This window comes from Lates calcarifer, linkage group LG9, assembly GCF_001640805.2.
Source record: "Lates calcarifer isolate ASB-BC8 linkage group LG9, TLL_Latcal_v3, whole genome shotgun sequence".
In the NCBI taxonomy this organism is placed as follows: Eukaryota; Metazoa; Chordata; class Actinopteri; family Centropomidae; genus Lates; species Lates calcarifer.
The window spans coordinates 15,146,035-15,164,298 of record NC_066841.1 but is presented as its reverse complement, the minus strand read 5'-3'; the positions used below and the strand labels follow the sequence as shown (position 1 = coordinate 15,164,298).

Below are 18,264 nucleotides of genomic sequence, written 5' to 3'. Positions count from 1 at the left end.
CCACTGGATGCTTTACATCCATAATGCATGTGGTGTTAACTAGCCCTTGATTCCAGCCAAAAAACAGTGCTCAAGGACATAAATGCCTAAGCTGTAAATTGGCTCATTTTGGCTTTTTTTGTGGCATGCTCACACACTCATATATCCAACTCAACAGACTAGAGGTGCTTACCGCTGGGCCTGGTTCTCCTTTTTGTCCTATAGGTCCAGCCAGTAGGGAGAACTGAGTAGGTGGCACGTCCCAGCTCTGGAAGCCATCAGTAGCAGGTGGTGTTACCGTGTTGTATGAAGGTCTGGTAGGTGGAAGGGTGACTGGAGCCTTGGTTGTTTTGATTTGCTTTGTTGGCTTGGTGACCTGTTTGGAGACTGGCTTAGAAGTTTTGGCAGTTTTAGAGATTGTTGATTTTGAAGGGTTGACTTTGGATATTGTTGGTTTAGAAGGGACAACTTTGACAGAATTTGTTTTGGGTTTGGATGGAGTGGCTTTGGATGTCATAACTTTAGGACTGGGAGATGTTTTCTTGGCTGTGGTAGGTTGTGGTTTCTTTGGGACTGCATCTTGGTCGGATAAGGCGTCAGGTTTTGTCTTGGATGGTTTGGTGCTGGTAGTGGCAGGAATAGTAGGCTTCTTCTTGTTGTCTGTTTTTGCAACTGTCTTTTTGTTGCTGTTATGGGGAGTGGGCTTTGGGGGAGTGGGTTTGGAGGGTTTCTGATTTGAAGTTTTAGAAGTGGAGATTCTTGGAGTTGGTGGTTTTGTAGGGGGTGCTCTTGTCCTGAGTGGTGCTGTGACAGTTTCGGTCCTGGCCCTCAGGGGCGGAGAGGCCAAACCAAGCTGGACTGTGACTGGCATCACAGTGCCCATCATGGGTGTAGGAATGGTCCCTGGGTTGGGCTTTATTGTTTGGGTGGAGGCTACATATCTGACAGCCGAGGCAGCGGCGGCAACACTCCTGGCAAGGCTCGGACCCGAGGACTTCCTGGCTGTTTCCTGGCCACCACGTTTAGGAGTAGCAGCGGTAGCTGTGATGTTTGTTTCTTGTGGTAGGATTGGCAGCAAAGGAGAAAGGTTAGGCCTGTATGTGTCAGCTTCCCTGCACTGTTTCTTAATGTACCTGCAGTAGTTGTGAGCTGCCTGTGCAGAAGGGACCAGGTCAAATTGGCAGATGGCTCCTTCAAAGTGTGCTGAGGCTTGCTGCTGGCTTGTTCGCCCCAGCAGGAAGGAGCTCTGGAGCTCTGGAGCCAGTCCCTCCTCACTGTCCCACCCAAAGTCTGCATGAACACTCTGCTCTCCGCAGGAGGCATATAGAGTCACTCTCTGTCCATTTATTCCAACTGCCAGTTGGTGCCACTGACCATCATGGGGCTCATAGGGCAGTGCCACCGAGGTGTTTGGTCCCGTGTGAAGGACAAGATTGCCCGGTACAAGCTGCAGACCAAGAAGGAGCTTCCTGCGGTCTGAGAGCAGGGTGAAGAGGAAAGCACTGTTGATGCGGTGTGAGCGCACACTCAGGACCAGTGCCAGGTTGGGCCAGATGGCCGCTGGGAAGACCGAGCGCAATGGAGCCTCGATGTGCGCCCGCTGGTTGAGGATGATCCCTGATCTGAATGGAATGACCCCTGCTGGCACCGAGCGTGACAGCTTCTCTCCCTTAAGCCCCAACTTTTGGAGGATGTCCACATCTGGATAGAAGAGAGAGCAGTGTTAGAGATGCAAATAATTATGACAGGCTTGTTTATACTTGTTAAGTTTAAAGACTATACATTATCCTTCTGTTTTGATGGTCTTTGATCATTCCTTTTATATTTATCTAATTCATACAAATACACTATCAGGTACATAATCTTGCATTTCCTCTGTATAAAATAAAAATGGCTACATGCATGAATCCAAAGGGGAAGTTTCATATAAAAAAAAAATCAAACACCACAAAAGGACAATGGCAGGATAATTGTAAGGGCAAAGGAGGGCAATTAGTTTCACACTGAGCATCTGGACTTAAACGTTTGCTATTGTGCATGCCAAAAATGGAAAGAATTAAAACCAGTTTTGTTGATGTGGTAACACTTGGACCCTTGAGCGACAATTATACACACACATCAACAGTAAGTATCTATGAATGAGAGCAATGATGCTGAGGGAAACTGTTAACATCTTAAAAGTATTAATGGGACATTCTGGACCCACTGTGAGAATTTCCTCTTCCTCAAACAAGTGAGACTCAACAAAATATTTTATCTATCTTTGCCAGTAGCGCCTGGATTGACTACATATGGCTGACGTGCCAATTTTACAATAGCTTCCTTCTATGTTTTGCTATCACACATGACAGGCATGGCAGCATCATAGCCCTACATCCTGTCAGAGTCAAATGTCAGCCAACACAGAGAAGCAGTTCACAAAAAAATGCTCAAACACTGCAGGGTGAAAAAAAGATAGTTAAAACAAAAAGTGAAATAGTAAGAATAAGAGACCACCAAACTGCTTCTGTGGGCTGTCTAGTGCAGTTTTAGGCCAAAATAAATAACCATGTAAATGTCTAGACAGACATAAAACTAGGCTGATGGTAGGGGAGTGTGGAGTGACCTTGGTTGGTTGGTGCTGTCTGAGTGGGTGGATGCTGCTCAGGTGCTGTGGCAGCTTTTGTTTCAAATGTCAGTGGTTTGCAGACTCATGCTTCTCCCCAACATGGTAAGTTGTGGCATCGTTTTGATTATATGACTCACATGAAGCATAAAACAGCCTTAAAAATACACACAACAAATGGCCCCACCATACAGGATGTTTATTGCCATGCAAGCCTGCAAATTCTCAAAGGACCTGCTCATGACAAAATGTAAGACTAATGTGGCCACACTGTAACAGCTCCAAAGGGTTACAAAAATGAATTAAAAGTTTCAAAGCCAAACCAAAGCACAGTGGTTCCAAATGTATGATCTTTAAATAATTTTTGCCTTTCTGTCTTTGGTCAGTGAATTGAGCTTTGTTCTAGAAGTGCCATGCTGTCAGGTTATGCTTTATGAGAAGGCTAAATGAGTACATAAATGTTAGAGAGAAGAAACATTAAATATGAACATCCCTGTAATGAGAACTCTGACTTGCACTTCAAACATGCAAAGTGCTGCAAGTTATTTAAACAAGAATGCGCGTTTTGCTTTTTTATACTGATTGTGAAGTTACATAAACTCACTAAAACTCAATTACCCATGCAACAGAGAGGAAATGAGACAGGAAATATATTTATCCTTTAACCTTACCACCACATCATTTGCAGTGATTCAAAGTGCCAATAAGTAGCTGTGGTCATGTGAGACATGGAGCAAGACAAGACTTTGTTGTTGGTGTTCACCCTGTACTGTCAGAAACATGACGGCTGGTAGAGGTAACTGTGAGGGGGCTCAGTCGAGGCCAAAGCAGCCAGTACCAGGAACGCACAATCAGGCTAAAGGACCTAATCCTCTCTAAGCAACTGTCTGGCCAACGCACTCCCTTAAGAGGCAAAGAGAAAACGTTGCTGTGTAAAGCTAACAAATATATGTTTGTGAATTTTGAGGCACAGAGCGCAGAGTTCAGGCTCTAAATGTACAATTTCTGGCAAATTCTATTACTTCCACATCAATTAGCAAATCTGAGTGCTTGCTAAAGTACGTTAAAGTATACAATACGTGCTGAAAATGTTTGCTTCACTGATATCAAGGCATGGCTGCTTTGTTTTAAGGCTATAGGGGATTAATGAACCGAGCGAAATCGGCATCATCAGACAACATCCCCTTTTACTTTCTCCTCTCTGTCCTTCTCATCAATAGAGTGAGTTTGGACATTCAGAACATGACCACAGTAACCACTGTACAGTCAGTACAGCATCTCCCTGCCTGGAGGCAAAATACAGTTTCCAGCCTTTCAGCCAACTTTGACTCTCTGTTCAGCATTTCAGTCTCAGTGGTCCCAACGCTTCTCCATATGACCTGTGATCTCAGACCTAGGCCCCTCATCATCTTTATTGTCTCTGGGCTCACTCTGACCTGTGGTCACTGGGCCTTGTCTAATGGGGACATGTGTACAGAAGCCCTGCTTGTGAAAAGACAGAAAAGTGAACAAGCAATGTTGATGAGATGACAGAAAGCGGGAAAGATGAGTGGAAAGACAGATGGGAAGCCCTAACAGTTGCTTGCGAGCCATAGGGAGCCTCAATGAGATGCTTGTCTTTCTACAATACAAGGCTTGCTTCATTAGACCACTGTTAGGGCATCAGACTTTGGAAATATATAGTTGCTCGGAAAGTTTTTTAAAAAATGTTCTGAGCAGGAATCTGATCCCTGGTAGCACTGGCAGTTATCAAGGAATAAGACCTGAGGGAGGAAGCAGCACAGAACTCGAATGTTTTTCACAGAAAGAGTCTCACATGTATCATTTCAAACAAAAACTTGACTCACACTAATCTGCCCAGACTGGAATTACTGACTGCTACTAGTACATAACAAGTTTTAACTAATGCTGAGTCTGATGTTATACAAGATTGAACTTTTTTTCAATGGTGAAAGGGATCCAAGTGAAGGCATGTCTCTTATAGATATTTCTTTACAGTTTTTCCATGCACTGTATAGGGCGGTGAGTCTTCCCTTTGCATTAAATCATTAGGTCTTTATAAAATAGTCTGATGAAACAAGATCTGCATGGGGTTTCACGTATACCCATCCACACAGTGAATTTTCCTCTCTGTGTGGTCTGTTCTGCAGTAAAGGGCAGCAGGACTTGGCAGTGAAGCAGGGGGTACATTACATGTATCTGTTCTGAACATAGACCCCTGTCTCCAAACCTTTTTTATTTAAATACCACTTGCACTATTACTGGGGCATAGATTAACCATATGGCTTTAGATATACAGCATACTGTGAACATACACACACACACAGGTTTGTGTTTAACACATGGCTGGAGTTCATAGCCTTGCTCTGTGCCAAGTCACTCAAGTAGGACACAGAATATCCAAGGCTCTTCTCTCTGAAATGTTATCCCTTGTTGAGGATGAAGTCACTGATTCATTCGAACATACTCATATGATCTCTGTTTGGCTGGCCAACACTAGTCTACACAGAGCCATTTATGATATTTCTTAACGGAAAAATTATCCTCACAGCAATACATCGTATGTATTCCCACAATATCAGTTTTGGAGTCCACACTTGTGAAAATGAATAAGATTCTTGCAAATGAATAAAACAGAAAACTAAAGCTTTTTCACATGATTTAAATCAAAGTCATTTTTCCTGGAAAGAACTACACAAAGAAAACATGTGTATGACGTGCATTGTTCATACCCAGCCAGAATGAAACCAGGAATGCTATGCTAATATGGTGTACAACATTTTTGACAGTGGCACACTACTTTTATTTATGTCATGGAGTGTGTGAAGAAAATGAATATTGGCCCATATGTCATTATGAGATTTTCTAAACTATCAATTCTGGTACCAGTTTCAAACATCCTGTATTGGTCAGGCTTTTAGCTGCTAGGTCATCAGGTGTCCAATTTATGCTGTTGCAGTGATGTTATAAAGCTACAGAAAAACTGACCATTTACTGAGTAAAATGGTCTCACAATGCAAAATGCAATTTATTTACAGGGTTTGCGCTCCAAAAGGAAGTGAAGCAAGTATTTGGCCAGCCCTGAACCAGCTGTCTGCCAATGGCCCTCAGAGTGAGTCTATGGAATACACTGCCTCTTAACAGGGTGATCAGAAGGAGCTATTTCCTCCATAAAATGCAGCTTGGCACTGGCATTTGCCTTTTGCCTCTCCCTGATCCCCAGTGTGATGGAGGTGGTAGTGTGCCGAACAGAGCTACTCTGGACTGTCTGGAAGCCTGTGAAAGCATCTCTACAAGTAGTGAAACTCCAGTGGTCAGTCCACTTGTGCTGAAGAAGTGCCTGTTGAATCTACTTCAAGTATGAGGACATGAAAATCTAAACGCTTTGAGAAAAATGTGATGTCCATCATGATGTCTGTGTTTGCACCACTGATGATGGACATTCCTACTCAAGTAGCATTTCATCATTCACCTTGTCAGAGCTGCCTGAAGAGATCATCATTGCAGACACACTAACCATACTGACTGATTGTGAGTCCATCACTACAGTTCAGCCACTTCGAAGCAGTTGTAGATGTTGTTACCAGATTCAACTGATGGCAAATAGCCCAATCAGAGCCAGGAACCACTTCAGATGTCATAAAAGTCTCATGGTTTTTTATTTCCATTTAGGAAAGAGATTTTCTTATCCACCTGACATACTTGTGTTTTTAAAGTTCCTAGTAAGGTTGGGGGTAAAAATAAAAAGTCATCACTTACAATAAACCTTTACATTGCTTGTGACAGATCTTTGACTTGGTAATTCAGTAAAAATTTGAATTAGAAAAAAAGATTTTAGCCTTCTAGCAACTGCCTGAAATGACATTTGGGTTTTCTGCCACCACTCAGTGTCGGGCCCATTGAACTCTGTACCCTGTCAGTCTCAATCATAATAACTAGAGAGGAGAAGGGGCCGATTCACTGGACTGTAACTATAACTTTTCATCAGGGGCCACCGCCAAATGGTACAAAAAGTAGCTCAAATGATCACAAAACAAATTTTACCCACATTATTAAATAAAAAGTAAAAAAGTAGTATCTGGCAGTAGTATCATTGTTGCCATCATTGTTACGGTGTCTGACAGCTTGTAAGCTGTCAGACACCGTAACACACTCAGTGTTGCAGGAGAGAAAATGATCAGATTGTCATTTATATTTGCATCATCACCCAAACAATCCCACACCCTCTCCATTAAACCTGCAGTAACAGATTGTTTTAGACACTTGGTGGAAGCAGAAACAAGTTGTGACCACAAAACTGACATATAATCAACTTTTAAGTTGAAATGGCAAATTTCCAGCTCTAAACTACAGCAGTTCCAGCAGTTATGAAGCAACATTATCATTCATTTGGAGCTGTGTTTTTGGCCATCTGATGAATGTAAGCCAAGTATCAACTCTCTTTTAGCTCTGTTTTGGTCTCCTGAGGAAAATACATGGCTCTTTAGCTGCTGAATTAACTAATGTTTCACCAGTTAGTTTCTAACTGTGTTTGTCTGCATTTGATGCTGAGCAGATTGTATACACTGACTTTATAAAGGCTTTTCACTGAAAACAGCTGCCTGCTGTGGCCAGAACTGTGTAGTCACTTTAAGTTAATTAGATAAGATTAGAAACTAGATGAATACTTCAGCAGCAGCTGACGTGTATTTGAAGTGGTTATCTTGTGTCTGAAGCAGTGACCTTTATGTCTCGTCTACTAAACGGTATAAATCACAGAAGTGACACAGGAGTGTTTTGAGAGTCATTTTTCACTATAATGGCCAGCTTTGGATCTATGATCGGATCACTCCCTTGCTCACTCAACTTAGCTTACTCAACACTTGTTGTCATGACAACAGCTGGCCCAATTCTCATAGCAATGTGTTTACGTGCTTGGGCAATGACCAAACAGGCAAAGAATAACTCCAAAATCCCCACCCCCCACCCCCAAGTGCTCCGATGGTTTTTACAGTTTTTTCCACTGGTAAACTTTTTTGCAGTGCAGAAAAAAAGAGGTGAGAAAGTGAAATGTGAACTGAATAGAGATGCGTGGAAGCCATGTCTTACCTTCAGAGTGTACTTGTGTAAGTCCCAGGTAACAAGTACAATATAAAACGGTGCAGAGCAATAGGGCTCTCCTGGGGGAAGAGAAGAGAGGACGTTAGAAACAGGCAGCAGCAGCTCTGAATCATGCAATTATTTTTGTTTAACTCCTAGAATAATATGGTACCATTTTCCAATAAGGTACATGTTATAAGACTGTTTATTAATTGTAACCAATGGTTTACATTGTTTAAATAATAAGTCAAATTACTAGTGTTTTATTAACAAATTCTGGGCTGAAAATCCTATTGGCTGATGTTTATCCGCTCTATTTAGTAATAATGCTGTCATAAATGTTAGTGATTCATTAAAAATGTTAATGGGTTTCCCACTTTCTAATAAAGCAAACAAAAAAAAATTTGTTTAATTAGGGGTTTTAATAATCAAGATCGTAGTTTAAGTGTTTATAAGTTGTTTATAAAATTCTTTCTGTGATTGTGGTCAAACAGACCAATAAGGCTAACAACATAAAAGTTGTCCTTATTAATGCCTGTAACAAATCTTTAAGCATTTGTAAAATATTTAATAACCTTCAATAAAACCATTAATTTTAGCCCCTTTATAAAGTGTGCCTTGTTAGAACATGGTACCAGTAATTTGAAGGACATTTTTAGGTATGCTTTAAAGAAGACAGAACTGCTGTGATTAAGATATCTGTGGTATAAAAGCATTACACAGACAGAGGTTACAAAACTGATGATTTCAGCCCCATAAAAGGATACGACCATTATTTGTACTCATTGTTTTTACATAACATCAAAACACAGATTCAAGCAAAACCATATGCTTTACAAACCGAGCTACTGATATCATGTGAATAACAAATGGGAACTGGATTCTGCAAAAGTACTTACAACTCAGAGCACCTCTCTCTCCAAAACACACACACACACACACACACAGACACACACACACACACACACAGACACACACACACACACACACACACACACACACACACACACACACACACACACACACACAGCTTCTAGCTGTGGTTTGTAAGGCAGAAATACTATAGTAGACCTATCCATCAACCCTCCACCCCAAAACCAACATCTGTATGCACACACACACATACACACAAAACAAAAGTGAAACGGTCCCTCTCAACACCCTCACCACATCCAGGCGTGCAGTAAAGCTAAAGGAGACTGATTGGCAAGTGGACTGAGAGCTCAGTGGGGGACCAAGATCTGGTGACAGGCAGGGGAGCCACTGTTTACCGCTGGAGGTCATCCAGACACACATGGTCACACACAAGTTGGGGGGGGAGGAAATGTGTATAGCAGCTGTGGCTGGAGGGCCACAGAGAAGCAGGCAGACAGGGGCGGGGACCAAGGCCTCTAAATGCATAAATGTGGGAAAAACTGTAACTTAGTGTGTAAACATATTTACCTGTAGTATCCAAAGCAAAAATATGAACAAAAACAGGGATAAAGAGGTCCTCTCTTTCTCTTTATAGAAACATCATTCCAAATAAACTCCACATTAACCTGTGGCTGCCTCTCCCACTGCCCTGAAAGATTATAATCAGGGTATGTGTACATATCTAAGTGTATGTGTTTGTGCTGTCTGAGTCTCCTGCTCTCCTGCACTCCCAGTTGCTAATAAAGCTTCATCACAATAAACCCCACACACAGCTGGCTGTGGTTACTCAGGATGTGTGTGTGCATGTGTGTGTGAGTGACCAGCTGGTTACAGTCTTAGTCAGTTTCTTATCAGCTGAGGAGAGATCTGCTTTCTGAAAATGAGTCATGAATGCTGAGACTTTTTTTTTACTGCAGCAAAAAACGCTCATTCTGTCCCTCAGGCTGTTTACATCTGTGGAAAGTGGAGCAAGTTTCCCGGGCAACAGAGCTGTTTTCTTTGGCTTTTCACATTAAAAAATTCTCGGTAGCTTGTTTAGATTTTCATTAGGCTGCTTTTGAAGTGTACGTGACAGGTTAGGATTTTTCCCCTGTAGAGAAGTTGAGGGTGGAGGTGGATTTGTGCACATTGGACATTTAAAATCACTTGGACTGACATCTGTAACTGACCCTGTCTGGTGTGTGGTTTTCATGCTGCAACAGCGAGCTATGACAAAACTCCCGGAGGGAATTCTCAGCTAAGCTGAGTGGACAAAATGCAAGCCTGATGAACAATACTTCCACCTAAGTCATCCACTTAAACCAGACGGTCTAACCTATACATTGGGCTGTGAGCCACTGAACTCGCATTTCAAAGACAGGAGGGGGGAAAAAACTGCTCTGTACTGCTGATACCATCTCTCTCTCTACTCATTGAACCTCAGCTGATGTTAACTGTGATTAGCACACACATCGCCTTTGCTATCAAAAAGCCAAGTCATTTAATGGAAAAAACATAGTGGAAAGACACTATTTGTGTGATTGAGCAATAAACTGATGGGAGAGAGTGAGTCAGAGTGTGTGGATGTTTGTTACAATGTTTTCAAAATGTCCCCAAGCGGTAAAGAAATTCACTCACTCTGAAGCAGATATCCCAGTGCCTCATTGTATAATCTACAGATTATAAACAGCAAGCCAACGTTATCTTTCTCTGTTGTACTCCCCTTTTGAATCATCACTCCCCCATGATATGTTTTTGCCATCATAGTCTTTATCTCGCTGCCTAAATCCTGATTGCATTACCCATGTCCAAACTCTGATTCTAACCTCCCGACCCCACAAAACCACCACCACCACTCCCTCTCTGTCTCCACACACACACTCAAACAGCAGTCTGTCTGCAGGCCAGCGACCAGTCAAAGGTTGAGGAGAGAAAGCCACTGAGAAGCCAGTGTAGTTCCTTTTCACAAGCTTGGACTACTCACTGATTCCCTGAAAGGATTTCCCTAAGGTGATCCTGCCCCCTCAGCACACAGACACACACGCACACACAGACACACACACACACACATACACTGTGGAAAATTCCTATGGATGGACTGACATTAAAGCTGATGAGGAAAGAGGGAGAGTGTAACCAGCATCCCTTAAGAACCACCGGTATACTTGTATGTTCATTATCTGTTTCCTTGCAGTCAAGTTAAATTGTATGTGACTGACTCATTGTGATACACTGCTTAACTTGGGTTTTATTGGCAACAGACATTAATTATACAAGTTAGTGCAAGAGTGACTAACTCAGAGATTGTCTGGGTGGCTGTACGTTATATATATATTTTTTAAAAAATGTCTCTGTGGTTATTTTTTTCAGTGTAGAAAAATGTCAAAATATACCAACACATTGCTCATAAATAACTGCATATAAAAATCCAGGAGTGAGACATAAAGGGCGACACCATGTGGACATGTGATGAATGATGCAGATGACACCTCGCAGGCAGACTTGTATTTTCTATATTGCAATCCATCAAGTGATTTAGTTATATCACTGTTGAACCGTAGCTACATCTCTTAGGATAGAAACCCCCTTAAGCATTTTTTTTTTTAATTACTTAATGCATTACAGTTTCTGCGCAGCATCCAGTCAGGTGTGATTAACTGACACCATTTGGCCAACTTGTTTTTAATGAAAAACTGGGGGACGGTGGGTCAAATGCCTGGATTTTCCTACTCCCAAAATGACTGTATCTCTATCTATCTCTATCTCTATCTCTGCCACTATCTGAACTATTACTTAAACCAGATGTTCACTGTGCAATGAAACCAAATATCAATCAAGAGTAAGAATAACGCACGCATGCATCAGTGAATGAATGCATAAATGAATGAATGAATGACTTTTCTACGTGAGGTGTGCAACAGCTGGTTCGCCGCTGCAGCCAACTCAAGACCAAGGTCCATATATTACAACAGCCCGATGTGTTTTTCACTGTCTGTGAAACTCTGCGCTGTAAACACTTGCATCCAACATCTGCATTTTATGTCGCATGGTTGTAAAACTCGTAAATAAATCGATAAGTGGATGTTGTCAGGGAAACTTTTACGTGAGGTGATGACATTGTTTACCCAACTAACTATAACAGCCTTTTCTTTAAAACTGGCAATCTCATCCACCTTTTAAACAAACGCCTTTGAACCACCCTGGGTAAATGTGGCTGTGGACTGTGAGTGCGTAAAAGGGAAAACATTGAAAGCATCCTAACAAAATCTATCAAAAGCTTGAGTGGATGCTGATGAACCTCTCATGAAACTTTATGGGTCTGAATAATTGCTCACTTTGCTCGCTCTATCAGATGAGTCAGTTCAGTAAACACTATTTAGCAAAGTCTCTGCATGCACCCACTGCATACACTGATGTGAATTATATTTCTTTAAACACCACAGACTAAATTTAGCCAACGCATTTTTTACCAAGTGAACCTGATGCTTGTACTTTGTCTTTTTGTACAGCTTAATTTTTTAAAAAAATAGGGGGGATTGGGGATAAATAAAGATTTAACAAACAGCAAAATTATGGTAGATGTCATACGAATGTTAAATGGTGATAAATGACACCCATGGTCCAGACAGACCCCATACAAAGCCTCAGTGGTCCCAAGCGGACACCTTTCCTGGACTACAGCCAGCCGGCACATCACAGGTACGCACATGGAGCCACACACCAGCTCCTTCAACTGGAACTCGGTCACCGCCAGTGACCAGTCACACCTCAGTCCTCTCCAACATCAACTCATCAGAGCACACAGATACATTAAAATACACGGAAATGAATGTAACTTACTTTGTGTCTAGATGAGAGGTTCTGCAATCTCTCCTTCGGGTACCTAAATTCATTTGTATTCATTTGTCCTGGCAGTCAAAAACCTGATCCGTTAATCACAGCGTGACTCCTTTGCAAGGGGGGCAGCAGAAGACACCGGTCGCCGTTTTACACATTTGACAAGCTTGAGGTGAACTTCCAGAGGGAAAAACTCATGTTGAATTGCCTGTCAAGCCCGACATAAATTCCTTCTGGCAGGCTGGTTTGACAGAGAGTTTTCCTGTGCGGTTGTCTGTCGATATTCCCCTGTGTTTCATTCATTTATGCCGATCCAGATTGAGGGACGCGCAGCCGGAGAGAAAGCTGGGTTCTTTTTGGATGGGGGGTTTACGGAGTCAGGAGCGTTGGACTCATCCCTTTCCTTTTTAAATAGGCTTTCTGTGGGTAAAGCGATGGCAAATGCACCGCGCGGCCAGGTGTCAAGTTACAAACCCAGCGGTTGTATCGAGCAACTACACGCCTTCTCCAGAGGGTGGCCACATGGATCCGACCCAGAGCCCCGCGCACCGGTGAACCAAATGAATGAATCACGGAGACACTCGTGGGGGCAGTGCCTCACGGAGAGAAACTGCCAAACATGGGCAGCAACACCTAACGCGAGACTTCCCTTTATTTATGTAAATCATTATCTGTCAGTGTGTGGAATAATTTAATTGCAAATTATGAGTTCATTGAGGACTTCTTTGGATTTTCTCAAGGGAGATGGTGTGTGAGAGATTACCAGCAAAGGAGAGCTTTTATGGCTTTACTGTAAACTTAACAAGTGTGTCTCATTTCCCCACGGAGTTAAAATAGTGAAAAATATGAGTGGAGTTTTGAAAAAGGTATGAGTGACCTATTGGAAGGGTTACACATACATTTTCATTCTCTGGAAAGATCTCTCTCTTAGTCCATCACTCACATGGAGTCATGATGAGGTTTGAACACCGTGCAAACTTCTTGAGCCAGTTCACACAGATATTTTGCAATGTTTCTTTATGTGAGACATCAGTTTTACCCATTGTGTTAAGAGATGTGTTAATGGAGACATGGTGAGAGAGCAGCACCTGGATCAGCTCCCATTACCTTAAGAGGGGTCATGCCCTGGTGCAGGATGGGGTCTTACCAAAGACCTCAGCGCAGCCACAAGAGCCAGTAATTACCACCTGACATCTGTTTGAGATGTTTCATGAACATATAGACTTTACAGGGTGATAAGGCATTTTGTGTCCTCTTTAAAATACTTGGAAAAGGAGGTAGTTTACTGAAGGACTCTTTCATTAGTAGAAAGTGTTTCCAGTGGAAATTGTTCACAGCGAAGTATATAGATCATCTGAAGTTATAGGGACACTGATTCTGTTGAAAGATGCTGCTGCGAGCAGCACAAACAAAATTCCAATCACCTCCATTCACCTCTCTAGATGATAATCTCAAAACTTAAACTTCAAATAGAACCAATACTGTCTGCAAGGCTGGATTATAACAGTGCTAAGTGAGAAAATTATGAGAAGAGTTTGTTTGTTTTTGTTCTGTCTTAAAAAATTTTGGTCAACATATCCTTTAATTGGCTGCACAACTGAATGAACAGCACTAATCCCTCCCACATCAGCTAGATTAATTGCCTTGGGCCCTTCTGAGAAACACACACCTGCTTAGGCCTCAGCCAATCAGCTCTTAGAGGAATAGTCATTTTCTTGTTGTGATTAAATCAATTTGATGTGAGTAATTGGATCATTTTATGAAGTAGGAGGAACTTATCACCTAAACACATCTTAAACTCTCTAAATCTGAATGAATGAAGCCAAACACTTAGTGAACTGGTGTTACAGCAAACTGCTTGTTTAAATGAATGCTGCACACAGCAACATCAGTAGACAAACAACTAGCTGAGGAGGCTACAGAGTCAGGATGCTTGTGACTCTGTGAACTGACTGGCCAGAGGCCTTAAGTACTGAAAGGTCGCCTTGAATGACACATTGTTAGGGCGGGGCTGGTTGCGTGTGTCAGCCATGGCGATCTCTCTGTATTTCAGCCCAAAGGCCGTTGGTCAGCCAGCCCCAGGGGTGGGTGCTAATGGATGCAAGTCATTAACATCCTCTTTACAGTCCCCTTCACACACTCTGTCCCTTGTGTTTCAGTGCTGGGTGCCACCCGACCCTCCCATGTACTTCCAATGAGCCACAGCGACTCTGCCCCCATCTTCCAAATTACAAACTCTGCGCTTGCTAGCGCGCTCACTGCCACCCCTTAAAGCTGCTTAATTATGGTCATTGGCACCACGGCTGAAAGCTCCCTTTATCCCCCCCACGCTCCAGAAATAGGCCCTGCTGAAGCACACAGGCAGACCAGATCAAACGCTCCCCATAGGGAAGGGGTCATTACTGGTACTCAGGGCGGACACAGCCCAATGGGTGCCGGGCCACGCCTTGAGCCCAAATTGCAGCCTGGGCCTAGTGAGGACACAAGACTGTTCTTTGATGCACGGCAAGAGTAACAGCAACACAGGCTGTTTGCATATCAGTGTTTACAGTGAGCTGTGTACTGTACATACACATAAACAACCAATACAGTGTTGCAGGCTGAAATCTGAGAAAACTGGGCACTGGGCTTGGTTTGGTGTTCTTGTGTTTCACATGGTTTATATTTATCTGGATGTCACAGCTGCTTTACATACTCTAAGTAGCATGTTAGGAATTGTTTCCAGGTGACAAAGCCCTTCATTAGTAAAACGATGATATATTAAATATGAAAAACATGCTAAAAGTACTGGGATTTTACTAAGTTTACTACAGCGTCTGTGTAACATTCACAATTCACAAGTCACTCAACAAATAAATAAGTTGTAAAGACAGTCACCTCTGTGTAGGTGTGTTTTCACGCTGGGCAGTGGCAGAGGTTACGGAGGTGGTGGCGGTGAACCAGACAGTGCTGTCTCTCTCAGCTCCACTGCACACAAGAAGACTGTTCATACAAGGAATGTGTGTGTGTGGGTGTGCAAATGCTCACGAGCATGTGTGTATATGTGGAGCGTCTCTGTGGTTTGTGTTTTTCCTTTACAGGTGGTTGTGTCCACTTGTTTGTGTTCCTGGTTCTGTCTCCTTCCTGTGTATAGGGATGGTTTGCTGATGCACGAGGTGGTGGAAAGTGGTCAAACAAGCTCCTGTCCGCTGTGATTTCTCTCACTCTCAGTCCCATTTTGGTGCCTTTCTCTTCCTCTCTCTATCTCTGTTTGTCTGTGTTTTGCCTCTGTCACCATCTGCAACAGTCTGAATCCTTTATCTTCTTCACTTTTGTCTGTTAAACCCTCTTCATCTCCCAGTTTCCTTTGCTTTCTTCTCTCTGTCTGTCTTTCTCTGCCTCCCTGTCATTCCTTCACCACAAGCATTTCCAGCGTTGGCACACCAGAGTAGACAACCACCCCGAAAACAGTGCCACAACCATAATGAGCATGTTGAGTTCTCATAAGAACGCCAGAATAACCTGCTGGGGGAGACAAGCTCTTTTGGGGGCATGCTCACAGGCCTGGCTACCCTGAATTGAAAGTGTCAACACCACACAGACCTGCAGTTGTTGAAGAGTGAAATATAGAGTTGTGTCTCCCCACTATGTACTGTTTTTGGATTGATTTCTGCAGCGTTTGCTGTTTTCTTGTTGTATTTTTGTGTTCAAGGTTGGGGGTTGGTGTAAGTTGCTAAAATGATGCCCATTTACTGTAATCATAACTCAGTGGCTTTCGCACCATACTCTCTGTTTAGAGACTGTATGAAAATGACTAGGAGGGAGGGGGAGTGCAGACAGGTGGGAGGGTTATATATTTTTTCTTTTTACTGAGGGGAAGGTAATCAATTTTTTTTAGGAGCCAAGAAATGATTGAACTTTATTTCTCCGGAAGCACATTTTTTGCTGTAAGGTTACAACTTTCTCAGAAATGTCAACACACATTCGATGCATCATTATTATCAAAAATATTGATTATATCCATCCATCCATTATCTATACCACCTATGCTTTTTAAAGGGTTGCAGGGGGCTGAAAGCAATCCCAGCTAACATTGGTGATTAATGGCAAAAAACTGTACCAGTTCAATAGTTTTATATTGCTTTGGGAAATTGTGGCTTTTTCTCTTAACTAAGGTCCAAAGAGTATTCAAATAACTCTGGGGATGATCTTGCTTTTTCATCATAGAGCATACATCATATAATTCTCAGAATTCAGACTTTTCTAGTTCCTCTCTCCACCTTGGTAATTTCTGCACAGTCCCTTACACTTTCCCTTTAGGAAGGACTTTGTGAATGCACACAAGTGGCAGGCAAGCCTAGTTAGCCAGCAGAGAAGATATCTTGTAATATGTAGAAGTAGAGCAGAAGGGTTCAGGGCAGTATAGCTTTTGCCTCTTTTCATTCCTGACACATTTTTTGGCAGCCAGAGAGAGTACTGACACAGGACCAACTTGGCACCACCAGAAAGGAGTAACACACCAGGAAGTTAGTCTGCACCTGTGTGAGTGTAAGCATAGAAGATGTACTGTATATACTGTAAGTGTGTGCACTGGTATGCGCGGTCTTAGATGTGTATGTGAGAGAGAAATTGTCTGGATCGGGTGCTGTGAAATTCCACCTTTCAAGCTCCTCCCTCCATAAACAGAAGTCACTGACAACATGTACAGTAGGAGAAATGCTTATTTTAAATTCCAGGCAAGTTCCTATTCAATTCTAAGTATAATGAAATTCCACCTCAGTGAGCAATTCATCTCCTGATTAAATCCAACTTCAATTTCCGATTCACTACTTATCATCTGTCAAACAGAGCCATAATTCATTCTTATTCTGGACACAAGGCTCTGTATTGGATTTGGATTGGGCCACCAGAGACCAGGGTAGCCTAAGTGGAAACAGCAGGCCTAGTGAAACCTGCTCTCTCTGGCATAAAATCAGTGTCCAGATTCCAATGATGCCTTCTGTAAAAGGACTTCATTATGCTCTCAGAATATGGACTAGACAAATATTTGGCTTGGTCATTATGATGCTGTATCCACTCCCCACATGGAACCAGGTCCTACACCAGGCTCAGTGTTTCTGCATCCCAGAGATGGCTCACCCTACCCCCCATCAGCGTCTCTCTGTCTCCCTCCAAAGTGAAAGAAAGGAAAACTAAATTCTGTACGAAATATGATAATGTTTCCACCTAATGGGAATATTAAAAGTAAGGTAAATGGGAACAGAAATATATTTCTGATGACAGAGAATCATGAAATGCTACGACTATAATATCTATGTATTCTATGTGTTCGGAGAAGACAGGTATTGAAAGTTGTATGAGGAAACGTTTCCCTCAACTTTTGAATTACCTTGAACCTCCTCCATCGCCATCATTCTGACATAATTCAGAAGTGGTCAGGAAGTGTCACTCCCTCAGACCCCCAGATCCCCAGACCCCTCCAAACAGATGGTCTTTCACTTAAATTTCTCAGCTACCGATCCACTACTCCATTCTCTGCCACCACTCCTACCTTCCTCTCTCTCTCTCTCTCTCTCTCTCTCTCTCTCTCTCTCTCTCTCTCCACACACACACACACACGCATTAATACACATACATTCCTACCTTACAGTGGACTGTTGGATTATGCCACAATTTCTGGTCATTTTTCAAAACCAGAAAAAGAAGCTCACTTCCAAAAACAGGAAAGAAACAGGCAATTATGCCCCTCTGCTAGCATTTGACTGCTGAATGAAGGTGGAAGAGATGTATGTATCTATACATAGCAATGTATAATTATATATATATTTCCTCTTCAGCATGACTGCCCACAACAGGCTGGGGCCTGCCCTTTGCCCTGCATAGTGCCTGTG

The 18,264-nt window shown here is 42.5% G+C and overlaps 1 protein-coding gene across 1 annotated transcript in view; it reads right to left on the bottom strand.

The window, feature by feature from the left end:
- The window catches only part of col27a1a (collagen, type XXVII, alpha 1a), a 68,184-nt gene extending 55,345 nt beyond the window's left edge, over positions 1 to 12,839 (bottom strand). The window contains exons 1-3 of the mRNA XM_018662514.2: positions 12,398 to 12,839; positions 7,673 to 7,743; positions 173 to 1,680 (exon numbers count right to left, since the gene is read on the bottom strand). Of these exons, the coding sequence (XP_018518030.1) occupies positions 173 to 1,680; positions 7,673 to 7,743; positions 12,398 to 12,450 (1,632 nt within the window). The 5' untranslated portion in view covers positions 12,451 to 12,839. The remainder of the gene's footprint in view (positions 1 to 172; positions 1,681 to 7,672; positions 7,744 to 12,397) is intronic.
- Between the last annotated feature and the right edge of the window lie 5,425 nt (positions 12,840 to 18,264).